The sequence below is a fragment of the Perca flavescens genome, chromosome 8 (assembly GCF_004354835.1).
Source record: "Perca flavescens isolate YP-PL-M2 chromosome 8, PFLA_1.0, whole genome shotgun sequence".
Taxonomy (NCBI): domain Eukaryota; kingdom Metazoa; phylum Chordata; class Actinopteri; order Perciformes; family Percidae; genus Perca; species Perca flavescens.
This window is the reverse complement of record NC_041338.1, coordinates 11,890,778-11,907,507: the sequence shown is the minus strand read 5'-3', so window position 1 is coordinate 11,907,507 and position 16,730 is coordinate 11,890,778. Positions and strand designations below refer to the sequence as shown.

Sequence of the window (16,730 nt, the reverse complement as noted above, 5' to 3'; positions counted from 1 at the left end):
TGTCAGGCGTCGTTATGAACAGATAAGCACAAACGGTAGACATTTTCGGTCTCTAACTTTACCATAACATCGCCACGTTTCCTCGGCAGGGTGCCATTGTTTGCTCTGTCAATAAACCAGCCAACTCACAATGTAGGACAAACTTTCTCGCCGTGCTCTCCTCAGGAAGCCAGTGTCTCCCTTTCATCCGCCTCCACACTCAAACCCATCCGTCTCCTTTCTCCCGTGTCTGTCCTCGTGACGCACCTGTCAGCTCCACTGCCCTCCCCCTGAAGAAGAGTAAACCCATTCAGGCATGGCTCCTGCGACCTTTTTGTCAATGGTCCCCTCTCCCAACAGAGCGGGTGCCTTTGTTCCTGGAGCCTTTCTTACCAGGTTTTCAGGCAATCAGCGAGGGGGCATCCGTCTTCCCATTGAGGGAGGCGTGGCGTTCGCCGCTTGCCGGGTGCGATAATGGACCACACATGGTCGTGCTTCAGCGGCTCACCAAGACTCTGGGGCCTTGGTGCGTGGGCACAGGCCCTGGCTCTGCCTCCTCTCCCTCCAACCCTGCCCATAAAGCGCTCTTCTTCTCAGCCTTTTGTCAAGGGCCCTTTCACTTAGCCTGAGCTCTCCCGGGGCCCTTTGTCCTCCTATCTGGGGGCCCAGCGCCTCAGCGTCCACTCCCTCAGCTTTTGTTCACTCCACCTACAATATGCCACCAACAAGTTTTCCAGAAATGCAATGAATGCAAGTCTTTCTGTCAGTGTGAATGTGCCTAAGTAAAGAAAGAGAAAAGATTTTTTATTTTTTTATTTCATGTTGCTCAGGAGGTTTTGCCAACGATTTGAGCGGTTTATTGAGCTGAGCTGATGATATGGATAAAGTCATTGGGAAACAAGATGTCAAAAAAACAAAACCAATATCCCAGCATTCCTTTCCTTCCTGAAAATGAAATGAGGAGTCCGTTAATTTAACATTTTTCCTGAGTGAGGGATTGTTGTTTACGTGGTGCTGTTTCTAATATTGGCTCTGAATTAAGTTTTATTAGTGAATTAAAACCTCATGCATGCTTTAATGGCAAACAACTCAGCAATACAGTTCAACCCTCAGTCCCAGGAGAATGAGTACACAGACCACATGAATCCCAACAAGGGCTTTTTTTTTTTTTTTTATCAAACCTGTAGACATATTTATCATACTTGACAGAATTAAAGAGCCAAAAAAAAACAGGCGTCAGAAGTCTGGATACTACACTTAAAACGTAATATATGTCCCTCTTTCTCCACATCCACTAACATGTCTGACTTTGCGATAATAAATCTTTATAACCGAGGCTTATTAAGTTTACTTTTTTTATCTGTAGAGTTGAGCTTTTTGATGTTTGACGCACACGTCAGGGAGGTTTCTTTTTTTTTTTTTCTTTCATTATATTGGAGGACTTTCTAATTTAGAAAACTTCTGTCAAGCCCCTTAGCAGTGGTACCACCCTGACACTTTATTAACATGAGGCATATAGGATGGTAATGATGTAAATTGAATTAAATGCCCATCCTTCTTCGACTAAAATTTAATTGCAGCCAGTTTAAACTATAAAAAGAGATGTCATTTTATGTACCTCAAGAAATCATTCAGCAGTTTGCTCTGGTTGAAACCATACGGATGGCATTGATTTGTTGGTGCTGCCATGCTGCCTGCACAGACCTGCAAGAGTGAAGCGTAACATTCAATTGCGAATGCCGGTCCATTTAAGTAATAAGTCCCCCGCACCACATGGTCCTTTGTTGTTTTACCGCAAACCAGGAATACAGTACGGGGAAACATCAAAGGGAAACAGTTAGGCTACCTCTTGGGTAGCCTTACCAGCCTTAAAAAAATCTGTTTTTTTCCCCCCCTGTTTGATTCAGGTCACCATGCTGCCTGTAGTATTTCACACAGTTTATACAAAGTCCAAGTAAGTTTTTGAGGTATTGGTGGGTTAGAAAGTTTCCATCCAATGAGCTGGGTTAGATTCTTTTCATAATATCTATCCGACCCATGTAAACTGATCAACCCTCTTTACTGAACATCATTTTTATTGCCACTAACTCTCTGTAACATCAGTCATCCCAGACCTTTTATAACCCCTTATCAAAGAAATACAAGCACTGGGGCCAGTGTGCTGCCCTTACTTCCACATTTGTCGGAGGAGTTTTAAACAGTGTTTTGCTCCTCACGATACTAACTTCATTTAAAATGTCAGCGTATTCCATCAACACCTGGGACTGTTTCTCAATTTCAACACAAGTCTCTCAGGGAAATATTGAAATTGAGAAACTCTCCCTGTGGAGTTCCACAACTCTGATCATTTACGCCAGCCAGTTAGGAAGAAAAAAAAACACAAGCAAGCTGTCTGTTTAACACTCAGGCCTACCCTCAGGACAGAGCAACTATAGATTGCTGTTGTGTGATACACGCTCCTCAGAAGAGGAGACCCAACCAAACACATCGATTACTGCCCACTTCATCCAATTGATTCCGTTCACTTTCGTCCCACTGTAATTCAAAGCTAATGACACAGCCTCATCAATGTGCACAGTATATCCGAAATTAGTTTTTAATATTTGATATCTTGTTTCGTATATATTGTACAATGTGGCGTTTTTGTAAGCCCAACATTGGCAGTGTAGAACAAATGGTTTTAGAAAATCCAATAGTGCTGACTGCTGCAGTGTACGTTGTGTCTTAGTTTGGAATTCAATTTAGACCGAAAATGGGAACTGAAGGAAATTGCCTGTGAATTTTATTGACTCAGAGACAGAGATTAGCTTTGGGAAAGTCTTTTGTGGTCCAGTGACAAGATTGACAATACAATAAAAAGAAGACATGGAGACACAGGAGGAAACATTACTGTTAATAGAGAAGGTTTTCCGTTTTTGTCCATTTCAAGGCACAAAGACTTATTATTGGAGGCATGTACGCTGAATTTGTAACAGTAAAATGTCTGATTTGTTCGCTTTGGTTTCAGATTGGTGTTTCCTTTCCTTTGGGATGAGTTGGTTTTTCAATTTAGCAGTGTAAATAATCTGTGTATTGTGTACATGCTGTGTGTACAGCTCTGCATTTGTCTCAAATGGAGGGCAAAGAGTTTGCCTGAAGTAAAAGATGAGCCGTGTGTGAAGATGGCGAGCACTTTAAAAGCTCTTTAGTAACACATGGAATCAACTCCTGTGTTCACTTGTGTTTGACTTCTGTATTTGAGAGATTCAACACTTTCTAAATGGAAAACTAAGGGAGGGAATCCAAAGTTTGTTAAAAAAAAAAAAAAAAAAACAAAGCACAGGCACTGGTTACGGAGGTGGTGTGGTTTGTGTGATTTGGTGGCCATAAAATTTCAAATGCGTAAATGAGCTCCTTTGCAAAAGTGCAAATTGACACCATGTGGAAGACAAAGCATTTAAAAACACGTAAGAGACTATTTAGGTTCCTCTTGGACATGTTTATAGGTTTACAAGTCAGTGTCTCACGCAATGGCAGCTGGCGTTGGAGATATTTAGGTTTCTTTTTGCTGCAGGCCATGGATATGGACCTGATATAATGTTTTGCATTCCTGATTGTTTCTTTCCTTTTATATTCATCTGTTTCTCTCTGTTCATTGTTCTGTTGCACATTTAAACACTGTTTACCAAGTGGTTTTATCTCATTTTGCAACATATAAGCATCAACCCCCTAAAGCCTCGTTTCCAATTGAAGTTAAAATAAATACCAGATTAGCATCGTGCCTTAACCTGACTTCCCCCCCTGTGTACCAGCTCACATTGGCCCTGACTATCTGAGATCAAGCAAAACTTTAATGAGGCAACAATGTCAGCTATCGGGGGTGAAATCAGTCCAGTCTGTCATAGAAAGACCCTCGCTTATCCCTGAAGGAACACCAAACCACCAAATCCTGACAGCCTCCACACACACTCACATGGCTGTCGATGGGGGCTCTCGATCTCTTTGTGAGCGGGCTACATGTGCCTTCAATTATGGCTAGGAACTGGAGCCCAAATGAGGGAGTACAAAAAAAAAAAAAAAAAGAGCAGTGTGAGAACACTGGCCTGTTGTGATAGTATCTAATGAAATCACTCAGAGCTGCATCCTTGAACGCTGCCATTCATTAATGTAATGCTTCTTTGTGTATGTGCATGTGTCCCAATTCAAATAAGCTTTCAAGCTGTGTTGTGGTGGCTGCCTTGCGGTGAGCAGAGAGAAGCTGCTAGAAGCCTGCATTAGAGGTTTATATAAAGCTAATGCGGGTATTATGTGAAAAAAAGAGAGCAAAGCAATAAATTGCTCTCTTTCTCCTGGTCTCCATCTGCCTATTTTCTCTTGCCCCTCTATTGCCTTTAGCTGATTGGTTCTCACGATTTGTTTGTGTTTGATTGATTGCACAGGGATTCTAGAAAATAGCCACTAATCACAACAATGCAGGAAGACGAGCTCCCGGAGCACTCCTGCATTCGGGCAGCATCTTCATATTCAAACCGAAGAGTCTCGTAGCTGTGAGGAGAACTGGGACGCGACGCAGCTGTTTCGAATGCTGCGCGTATAAGATGGTCGGGGCACTAAAGATGTCCTCTCCTTTCTGCTCCACTGGCATTCTCAAAGGCTCTTCCTGCACTTAAGCCCCCGTGCAATAAACATCAGCGAGCGGAGGCCTCTGCGTTGATGTTCCATGATTCAGGCTCATCCTTCAGGGCTGCCGTGCCTGGTAAAGCCCCTCTATGCAAACAGTGTTTGGGAAGAAGGATGGCAAAATGTTGGACAGGCCATCCATTCGCTCATTTGTTGAGCTCTGGCTTGCACAGGATTTTTCCATCCCACTCTTCTGGTCCTCTCCATCTGGCGCGGGTCTCCCTGAACCCCTTCATGGGTCAGTATTCCCCGAGCCCAAATCCGAATGCTTAAACGTCCCCAGTGGCGGGCCAGGTTGGATGGTGCTTGAACGCTACACGGCGCACGAAGAGTAGCCTCCCCTGCCTTGATCTCGTGCTCCATGTGGAAAGAGACTCCACTCTAAACGGGAGAGGAGGAGCAAATCAAACACATTTATTACCACATGGCTGAAAAGGTCAGAGCATAACAAAAGCCCTCCTGTTGTGAGGAGGAGTGCTGTGGAGTGGCCCCCCTCCGAACAGAGCCTGGGTGACTACTGCAGCATTAGACATGGGTCAGGCCGAGGGGAAACTGTGAGGTAGAACTAGATTGAGAACAAAGACCTTGTTCTTGATTCTCCTCCGACTGTGACGTTTATTTAATAAAAACCTCTCTGGTGAAATTTTCCACTTTAGTATTAAAGTGGATAAAAAGCCAACCAGACACGGACAAATGCAATTATTTGACTTGGTGACCAGACAGTCAAGTTAATTCGAATATTAAAGTTTATTAGAAATGTAGTGTCACGTTCATAGTTATTTCTTCTTGCAATCTGGTTAGCAGATGCTACTTTTGATAACATTTTATTCTAGGAATTATCAAATGGTCAAATTTGGCAGCTTTTTCTGTTTTCTTAAATTATTTTTGAAAATCATTTCTCCTCAGCTATAAAACAGTTTTTGTTGGCCACATCAGCTATGTCGGTTTGTGGGTCAGATGGTCCCCCTACCTTTGTTCCAGACTTGCAATATCGCAAAAACTTTTGGATGAATAGCTTTGGAAGCGTACAGGTGCCTGTGCATCAGTATGTGGAAGTGCAGGGGTTCCAAATGAAAGGTGAAAACCATCTGGTGGAAAGTTCTCACCTCTGACTGCCCACCCACCACACTTTCCCCAATGAAGATAGAAGTAGTTACAGAAAGCAACAGCTTAAGAAGAGGAAAAAGAAGAGTTAGTGCCTGGAAAAAAAGGTGTGTGTGTGTGTGTGTGTGTGTGTGTGTGTGTGTGTGTGTGTGTGTGTGTGTGTGTGTGTGTGTGTGCATGCGTCTACTGGAGCGACCCAGCAGCCCTGCACATGCTGACAGATTTATTGGATACAATAATCAGAGTGTATTTCACCCTGCTGTGCTCTGCACATGCAGCTCCTGTAATTGGCTCTTACACCTGGAATCCACAATAATCATCAGACAACTTTACACTTTGACATTCAGGTGATTTGCTTGCAATGCTCCTGGTTTGCGGAGTGATCCACAAGAGTTGCTTTAATATGAAGAGTAGCAACAACATTCATAGGCTTTGTTGAAATTAAATATTGGATTCTTTAGCCTACAAAATACCATTTAAGTGTTGGTCAATTGTTCAATTAATGTCTAGTTTATTAGAAGGTAATAGAGACCGACTTCCAGACAGCTTTATCAAACAGGGCAGTGGCCCTAAGGCCTCTGCTGGACATCAGAGGTTTAAGCAGGACTCATACGTGCCCCTGGCAACTTCACACCATGGGATTTCATGCCGGGCTGCCAGGATTCCTGCTCTGCCAGCCCGGTTGGCTGGATGGAAGTGTGGCTCGCTGGTTGGTTGGTTGGTTTGCTGGCTGGCTGGTTAGCTGTATGGGGATCAGCTCTCAGGTCGTGCCCTATTGTGCCCATCCCATACTGCACAAAGGGCTGATCAGGGATGCTACACAGCAGGCGCGGGCATTCACCGAGCTAAAACACACTGCAGTGCTGGACGAGCATGCCCAGACTCAGTGTCTCAGTGTCCCAGTGTTTGCTTGTCTACTGTGCCACGAAATGGAGTGAGTGTGTATAATTGTGCCAGTGGAGCAATGCAAATACCCTCCCTGAAGGGAAGACTTACCCACTTAGTTAGGGGATGTGTCTGTGAAGTTAGGGGATGCTGCTGCTGGATGAATTGGACACAGTGTTGCATGTTGCACTCTGAAGAACACTTTGATCCTTTTGAGTGAGCCTTGAGTGAGATGAAGTGAGCGTTTTATATGCAAGTAGGTTTGCACTATGATATAAAATGTTACAAAAACACACGCTCAACACCTTCAGCAAAGCTTGAGGCAATGGATCCTGTATTTTCCATTTTATTGTCAGAAATGTTTTTTCTTTTGTATCTTGATCAAATGGATACGTTGCAACTAGGGCTGGGCGATATGGAGGAAATCAGATATCACAATATTATTGGCCCGAATACCTTGATGTCAATATTGCGACGATATTGTAGGGTTGACAATTGGTGCTTCAACAAAATATTTTCGCAGTGAGATTTTAGATAAATAAGTGGCTATAATGACTATAATATAAAGTCGGAGGGTTAGACAAATAATAGAACATTTAGAGGAAGCAGGTGGTGGGAAAACCCAGCATATATAATGCAGTGTTAATGACGCAAACCGATGATGGAGAATATTGAAGGAAATAATTGTTCCATTAGGGGTACGGAGTAGATACAGCCCAGATCCAAACCTCATTAATAACTTTTATCCTGATTGTCCATCGCCATGTATGTCCTCCATCTACTCTCCTGCCTTTCATCAATTACAGAGATGGAGGGGAGGCATCAGGTGTCCACAGACGGGGATAATAGTGTAACACCCTCCGCTTCATTTGCTCTCAGGAACGGAAGGGGAAAAAGACATTTTTTTCCTCTACCGTAAATTAATATAATTGGTTAGTTTGACGGGGGCGACAAGGATGAAGAAAAATGTTATAGTTCTCACTCAGAGATTTGCAGAACGTTGGCTATTTTCAGGTCAATAAATACAAATGAAATAGCATGACATTTTTCCTCTGCCTAACTAACAAAAAATGGTCATACTTAAAAAATCCATCTTGTGTAAAAAGAAAAAAGGAAAAACGCTATTCAACGCTTCCCTGAGGCTGTTTTCTTTAATAAAGAGCTTTTATTATGGGCTTACTAATCGCATATGTCGAAAGGAAGAAAGCAGCCATTCATTCTTGACAATAGGGATTTTATGGCGGTCTCCTTGGTGGTTGGTAGTGAGCTACCCCGCAACCACTTTCCCTGTTTGTCCTCTCTTAGCCTTCCTCGTCTTTCACTCACTGCGCTGCCCTCTTGTTCAAGCTACAATATCAAAACATTCAGTGACAATTTGATACTAGAGTTATTAATTACATTTTAGCCTGAAGATAAAGAAATGGAGAGCTCTGAAAGTAAGCCAAAACTAATTTGGACTATTACTCCATGTTGAATGGGACCCAGGTGCTTTTTTTTTTCTCTCTGGCTGAGCTAGTCGTAAAATGTTGACGCTTGATTACATTTTATCTTGTTTGGTGTCCATTGCTGGTGGCTGGCAGGTCTCATCCATATACCCGTGCTTTAGGAAGCTTTTTGTAACAATGCCCCAAAATAGTGATTTTTTTTTTCCCCTCTCATTTGGCAAATTACTTCCCCCCACCCCATCTGGGTGCATTTCATCTCCATCACACTATGAATTAATAATTGATGTATTCAAATGAGCTTATTGAGAGTTGGATTGCTTTTCCGATGCTACTGAATACATTAATTACAGCAGCCTAAAGGCACAAAATAGGACATTATTTATCTTTCATTTCATGAAAAGATTTGAGAGCATAAATATTATTTTAAATAGGCTATTACAATTACGTTTAGACATTATTTTTAATTTATTACCTTAGTTGTACAACATTTTAGTAAAGAAAACCAATGGAATATGTACGCTTGGCCTTAAGAAAATACTTTTTTTTTCTATATAAGGTACTTTAAGTGTGTGAGTGCAGTGGAGGTAGGCCATTAATGACCTGCTAGCATGCCCATGGGAAGAAACATTAGACAAAAGAGTTTGCCGGAAACATTGAGCGGGCTACCTCGATGTCTCTGTGGGCAGTCTAAAAATACCACTGTGCCTCTTTCAGATATTGAAGCCGGGTGATGACATATAGTTGGCAGACCTTCGATCACTTTCGCCAAACTCCCACCAGAGTTGATTTTCTTTTCATATGCTGTCACAAATGGAAATCCTTATAAGCCTTGTATTTTAAAGGGCTCACGTTCTCGTCATTGTTTCAATATAAAGTTAGTCTGTACTATTATACACTGTGTACACAGTACTGTACCTTTAAATCCTATTATTTCCCGGATAGATGACCCAGCACAATGCATTCATTGGTGACAATAGTTTGCTTATTTTCATGTACTTTTGCTTCATGCTTTGGATGATTTTTTAAAAAGGTTTTATTCTGGTCATACGTCTCCATTTCACCCACAGCTTCATCTCAAATTCATTGAGTAGTTGTAAAGGGAAAATTCTGATGACATGTCCTTGGTTTTTCAATCTCCTTTCTAATATCCAGTCTCATCTCCTGTGTGTGCACCCACTGCTTCGACTCAAAGCCAATCAATCTTCAATTTCAGATAGTCTCTTTCCGTGGGATCCTGTATTCATTGCAGTTTTCTCCACCCTGCTGGCGCCTTCACATTATAAGTGAAATTGTTCCAGGGGTAAAGAGGTTAGCTCTCACAGGATTATTTCTCAGACAAGGAGATAGCAGGAGCATTTCTCATGGAAATGCTTTTGAACTCCGCAAAAAGGGTTTAGGGATACGCCCAGATAGAAAATTGTTTTACTCTGGGTTTATAATGACATGGTCTACAGCTCTGCGTAACAAATCGTCCTTCATTAGAGGCTCATTTATGCAAATGATAAATTACATAGCGGAGGAATAAAAAGCAAGGCTCTTTTGGGGTCAAGGTAAGAAATGATAATTTGATCCCGAACAAAGAACAACTTAAACACGAGAAAGCTTTTTGACTGTTGACTATTAAGCCTTTTCTGTTCACATGTCTGTGTTTTTCGTGATTTCATGTAACACGTTTCTAAAAATGTTCAGTTGAGCAAGTGCTTTTGTTAACATTAGTAGGGTCTCTGGGTTCACCGCAATTATTCCAATTAGTGGTATTGTGTACAGTATGATGCATAGGCACGGAAAGCTTACATAATAGCATTATCCCCCTTGCATTTCCATACCCCATATATAAGTAAACAAGCCCTTTACTTATGTAATTCTAAAGAAGGGTAAAACTTTACTTTCTCAGCCCGTTTCAGTCCACATTGTGACAAAGCAAACACATTGTGACAGATTAGGCTCCAGACAAGTTGAGGTGCAATTGAGGCTGGCAGCACGAGGTACATGATCGAGACAGAGCAATGGGAGGTGGAGCAGTTTTTCAGGGGCTCCTCTTATTAGTGGCCACACGATCCCCTCGTTCCTTTGGGAGTCGGCGTACAGGCGCGCTGTCGGGGGGAGGAATGTGCTGCCGGCTGGTTTGCAGTGCACGGAGAGGTCCTCCCTGCCTCCAGCTCTGCTGAGAAATGGGCCGGGCCAGCCGCAGAAACTCAATCTACCTCTCCAGCTGGCCTCTTAGCTGGTAGAGGAGTAGGGTCTAATGACGATGATCAAGACCTGCAGTGGTTTAATGATTTGCAATAGATTGGGTAGACTGCCTGTGACCAGTTGGACTGTAGTCTATATCGACGACTTTTCATTTAAGGGATAGTTCTGGTGCCGCTGGAGATTCGGGCGGATGTCCCTCATTTTTCGGCCGGATGTCTGTCACCTTCCGCTTTCTTTGTGTTGGAATTCTAAACTCCCATCGATTTATGAGGTTAACTGCTCCTCAGCTCTCTGCAGGGTAAATCCAGACAGCTAGCTAGACTATCTGTCCAATCTGAGTTTTCCGTCGCACGACTAAAACAAGTTTTTTTGCTTTTGTAAAACAAGTTCCTTGCCGAGGCTATTTTGCAGAGGCACCGTGGCTCCGTCCGGCACTTAGCGCCGCCCAGGATGATTGTGATTGGTTTAAAGAAAGGCCATTAAACCAGAGCACGTTTTTCTCCTATCCCGGAATGTTGTGTGGACCACCCAGACCTTCCTCCGCAGCGCTGTGGAGGAAGGTCTTGCAATGCCAGACTAGTTGGACCGTTATGCAAATTAGGGCGGCACAATTAATCGAATTTTAATCACGATCACGATTTTGGCTTCCCACGATCAAATTTGCGTGATCGAGCGATATTTAAAATGCATCAAAAACAGTTTTTGCAAAGCCAATCTAGCGCTCCATAAACTACTGTCTGATCACATGTCTCCATGAGCCAATCAGAGCTGTTCCCTGCACCGCGCAGCTTAGTTTCTAGATGTAGACAGTCACAGAGGACAGAGTAACGTGAGGAAAATTCCACAACAGGTAGAAGCCAGTCGGTCATCATAAGCCGGTCACAATGTTTACTAGTTTACCAGTAAACGCAACATTTTGTCCCGTCTGTGTTGTTTTTCAGACAACAGCGGTGACCAGTGCTAGTTTGTGTCTTTTAGCTCGTAGCTTTAGCAGCAGACTGTTGGACGTCCCGCTGTTGGAATCCTACAGTGAAATACTGACACACTACACTGTTTAGCAGTCAGCATTTTAGCCGTGTTTAATCCAGTTACTACTGTGGCTAAGGGTAAGCTAACGTTACCTGCTGTGTAACGTGTTATTAGTGTTTACTGTAGCTAACGGTAAGCTAACGTTACCTTCTGTGTAACGTGTTATTAGTGTTTACTAGCGTGACATTCAGCGATGTTTATGTTGCCTCTAACGTGGGTTTTGGAGCATCAGAGCGCAACGCAGCCATGTAAGTAGCAGCGTAATGAGCCACCGAAATCCGCGTAGCTATTTCGTCTGGTAGATACCAGGCACCACATGCGCCGTTAACGTTAACAGAAAATTGCGTTGCCTGTATCTTTCACGGCAAACATGCATGTGTGGAAAGCGGTCGCACAACAGCTGAAATGACAGTATCCTTCAATAAAGGAGGAATGTAGCACAACATGGATGTATTAGTAGGAATGTAGCACAATATGGATGTATTAGTAGGAATGTAGCACAACATGGATGTATTAGTAGGAATGTAGCACAATATGGATGTAAAAGCAGTTATAATTATATAATTACTACCGGTCAAAAGTTTGGGGTCACTTAGAAATTTCCATTCCACTCCATTCCAGACACAATACCTGCTGAGATCATATACTTTGACACTCAGGGGTGTGCCTGATATCATTGGAAAGGTGATTGATGTGGGTTTGTTTGTGTATTTGAGAAGTGTTGTATTTTGTAGTTTTTTGGCTTTTTTATTTGCACTTTTCAAACGCACAGACATATTTGTAGAAAAGAATTCATATAAAATCCATTTTTGAGTCTTTTAGCTTCTGAATTTTTTTCTGTAGTAAGCTGAGACGTGGCTAATGCTTTGTTGTCTGTCACCTGTCAGATGTGTTTACAGCAGTGTTTTTTAATAATTTTACAGATTTATAACTTGGACAGAAATAAAAAATCTCTATTCTAGCCTCTGTAACTCTGTGTCAGTAAGGCCTAGAATCGCCTTGACACTTGTAACAAAAACTTGAGAATGTTTCCTTTCCAATGATATCAGGCACACCCCTGAGTGTCAAAGTATATGGGAGCTGTACTACTTTTAATTTGGGTATGACGTTTAGACCAAAAAACATGGATTTCAAGCATTTCTTCAGCCACTTCTTTCTACAACAGTTGAGAACCCTTTAGCAATTATGTAAGCACATAATGTAATCTGAAAACTGCTGTTCTGATTAAAAAAACAATGCAACTGATCTCAGCTGGTATTCTGTCTGGAATGGAGTGGAATGGAAATTTCTAAGTGACCCCAAACTTTTGACCGGTAGTGTATGTGACAATAAAATTTGTTTTGGCTAAAATCAACAAATAATCGTGATAATTAATCGTGATCTCAATATTGATCAGAATAATCGTGATTATCATTTTGGCCATAATCGTGCAGCCCTAATGCAAATGTGTTAATTCAGCTGTGGGTGTTCGCCATTCACCCGCTCTGAGTAGTTGTTGCAAAGTGGGTTAAGAGGTTCCACTCCTTCTTTCTCTGCGTTCCTCGATTCTCTGCTTGTCACCCACAGCACGTCCGCTGCTTGTCCGCCTCTGTGACATATGAGCAGGAGACTATCTGAGAGGTGAACCTCATGGACGGCGACACAGGAAGCCAAGGCTGTAAGCGCAGTGGGCTTCTGAGTGAGTGGCACTGGCTTTTTGTCTGTGCTTTTGCTGCCAGAAAAAAATCTAGTGTGGTTTTAGGGCAATATATAATGTATCTTGCCTCACGGGCTCCACCGCACTGTGCAGTGGAAAAAGAGCGCACACTTGTCTCCTAAACGGCTTTGAGATGTAATTGAACCATAATGCCTCTTATGTGAGCATCTTGCGGCGTAATGAAGATCTCACTTGACAAATGGGCCAGAGAAAATAAACTGGCATATCTGAGTCATGGAGTGGAGAGCTGGGCTACCGACTCTTAATCCTGCTGGTGGAGGGCTGGAGCCTCCGTCAGTCTGAGAGAAGTTAGAGAAACCCAATCATGCAAGGCATTGCTATTATATCCCAGCTGATTAATTCTGTGCCCCTTTCAACATCCTGAGGCCAGGTAGTATTTATTTCCCTTAGATCCATCTTAAGATGGGCTATTTCTGCTCACCCTTCTCAGAGAGAGAGCCACTTCATTTTGTGATTTGATGAATGCTGCATTCCCCGCCGTGCAACACCAAACTCCCCATGAGCTTTCTGGTATTGAGAGGTGTCAGTTGCCAAGATAAAGTGTTGTGCTTAAGGGCTTCAGAACAGCTGAGGGAGTGGTTCATTACTCTTAAGCCAACTCCTTTTTTTGATTTATCCGTTTTTCTCACATTCATGTGTATTTCATACACCGATAAAAATAATGTTCTTCTTGTGCTGCGCTCTCGGTGGCTCCCTCCCATTTTTTTGCTACACCTGTCTGTCTTTGAACGGATTTGAGTGTGTTAATTGTGACGTGAGGACGCAGTACAACCTGGTGCACGTGGCTTGTCATCCCGTGTCATGTCCAACCACCTCGTCTCTGCCGAGGCTCATTCTGTTGCCTTTGAATCATCGGCAGCACCATCTCTCAGTCGAAAGCAGCAGAGGCCTGTCGCTGCGGCAGACACCTTGCATCGCGGGCAGAAGAAGATAGGAAAAACATTTTGCATTTAAGGACTCCTGTGGGGAGAAAACATGCCTTCTCTTTTTCCGTCTCCCTTGACCCTTGCTGGCCACCCCCCCCCTCGGCCACTGACACGCACAGCTTGTCGCTGATGTAGCAGCATTAGGGTTAGGTCACGCAGGTTCATCACTGACAGAGGGGAGGTCCAACTTGGCCCTTACTTAGCCGGCATGCCTGCCAAGAAAGGCTGAAAGTACACATTTGTACATATTTCTCCATTTTGCTCCGTCGCCCCCAAACAAACTGAGCTGCCATGTCCATTGTCACCTCCGGTCGCCTTCTGTCCAAGCTGCATTATGCCAACATGGCGTTCCCCTACTGCATGCCTGTATTTGTTTGCGGGTTAAGGGTGTGGTGCTCTTGCTTTATCCGCAAGTCCACAGCTGTAAGAGCTGTGGCTGTGGTGACAAAGCTGCCCAGAGCTTGAAGCTCGCCCTCTAAATGTTCTGTTTGTAAAAGCCACACGACCGCACTCTCTGGGAAAAGTTGTAAACAAATGCAAAGTTTCATTTCATAACAACCTATATTTTCTGCTTAGTGCGCACTGGTGCAGAATGGCTGTACACCCCCCCTCCCCCGCCTCAGAGAATCTGCAGTGGACTGCCAGTAGTAATACTGTATACCATAAACACTAGAGGTGGGGAAAAATAAATCCATTCACGTATGTATCGTGATTTATTTTTTTTGCGACCATTTTTTATATGGATTTATTTTTTCCTAGAATCGATATTTTTTTTTTTTTTTTTTACCAATGATTGACCTACATATTTTCTGTTTAAACGGTAAAATCCATGTTATGTACTTCTTTACAAATGAAATAAATGTCAAACTGACTGACTGATACGTAAGTATATACATTGTGTATTTTTTTTGTACCCAGAAGTCCTTTTCTAACCTTTTTCTGTTGTTCTTTACAGCCGTGCAATCAAGACTAACCAGGACCTGCTTCCAGAGACCCCTTGGACAAATATCTTTTACGATGACTTCTGGGGCACCTTGCTCACACACAGTGGCAGCCATAAGTCTTACCGGCCCCTCTGCACCCTCTCCTTCCGCCTCAACCACGCTGTGGGTGGGCTGGAGCCCTGGGGTTACCACCTGGTTAACGTGGCTCTCCACGGGGCTGTGACAGGCCTCTTTACCTCCCTGGCTCGCCTGCTGCTTGGAGGAGGCCTGTGGAGCCTGCTGGCCGGCCTGCTATTCGCATCTCACCCAATCCACACCGAGGCGGTGGCGGGCGTGGTGGGCCGGGCGGATGAAGGGGCCGCCCTGTTCTTCTTGCTGTCCCTGCTGTGCTACATGCGCCACTGTGGGCTGCGGGGCCACGCCGGGCCCTGGCGTCTCGTGGCCTGGTTCCTGGGCAGCCTGGGCTGCGCTGCATGCAGCATGCTGTGGAAGGAACTCGGCGTGACCGTCCTGGCTGTATCGGCGCTGTACGACGTCTGCGTTTTCCACAAGCTCAAGTTGCGACAGGTCATCATGCTCCTTTACAAGGTAACCAGTTTGTTCTTGCCCCGGGGTGCTGCTTTTTCACGTGTATCTTATTTCCTGCACTCGCTCCCTGACTGGGAATCTGGCAAACAGCATTGGAAAGTTGATATATAGATATATAGATATATATATATATATATATATATATATATATATATATATATATATATATTGGGGCGCGTGCCCTATATGCGTGCGTTTCGTTTGCTTTTCATCACAGTATAGTTTGAAAAACATTAGCGAGTGTATGCACAGCTGTGTCATTCAGGTCCGATTTTTGTGTTTTCCATTAAATGCAAGGAAACAAAATGTTGGGAAAGAAAAGCAAACACAAGTTTGTTTTTTTCTGTACAGGAAACAAACACTACTGCTGTTTTATAGCCATACCCATGTATGATTATTAATGCATCTATCAATGAGTAATCTGAGAGGAATGTTATTGGTCATTATGGTAATCGGTAGGAGGGAGTTTATTACTGAAGTTATAATTAATCTAAATGTTAATCTTTACCCCTTTTGGCCTTGGACTAAACACTTAAATGCGCAAACCCACAGCAAACTGGCCTGTTACACATTTAAAGCGCCCATATTATGCTCATTTTCAGGTTCATAACTGTATTTTAAGGTTGTACCAGAATAGATTTACATGGTTTAATTTTCAAAAAACACCATATTTGTGTTGTACTGCACAACAGATCCTCTTTTCACCTGGTCTCTGTTTTAGCTACAGAGTGAGACCTCTTTTCTTCTTCTTCTTCTGTACTATCTTTGATTGCACTCGCACATGTGCAGTAGCTCAGATGTAGCTCACGTCAGCTAGCTAGCTCCATAGACAGTAAAAGAAAGGTCATTTCTCCAACTTCGGTCAGTTACAAGGCAGGATTAGCTGGGAGACTTCTTCTAAACGAGGGCGCACATGTAAGTAGTTCTTTTGTAGATTATGGTGAACTTGTGTGTGTTGTAGCAGTGCTTTGCTATTGAGAACGAGGTAGCATGCTAACGGTTGCGGTTAGCCAGCTCGTTTCGGCTAGTGACGTAAAAAGATTTTGAACAGGTCACCCGGAGACTGAAGGCGGGACACATTCAGAAACCGTATCTCACTCAAAACAGCATGGATGGATTTTTTTCAAAGTTTGTATGCGTGTGGAAGCACCAGAGACACAAAAGAACACCCCAAATCCCAGAAAGAAAAGTGATTTTTTTTTTTTTTTTTCATAATATGGGCAGTTTAAGGTCCAGACCTATAATTCAAGATGTTGCCTGT

The 16,730-nt window shown here is 43.2% G+C and overlaps 1 protein-coding gene across 2 annotated transcripts in view; it reads left to right on the top strand.

The window, feature by feature from the left end:
* tmtc2b (transmembrane O-mannosyltransferase targeting cadherins 2b) overlaps positions 1–16,730 on the top strand; it is a 124,564-nt gene that overhangs the window by 35,967 nt on the left and 71,867 nt on the right. For both annotated transcript variants that reach the window (XM_028586273.1, XM_028586274.1), the window contains exon 2: positions 14,893–15,469. In XM_028586273.1, coding sequence (XP_028442074.1) covers positions 14,893–15,469 — 577 coding nt within the window. The remainder of the gene's footprint in view (positions 1–14,892; positions 15,470–16,730) is intronic.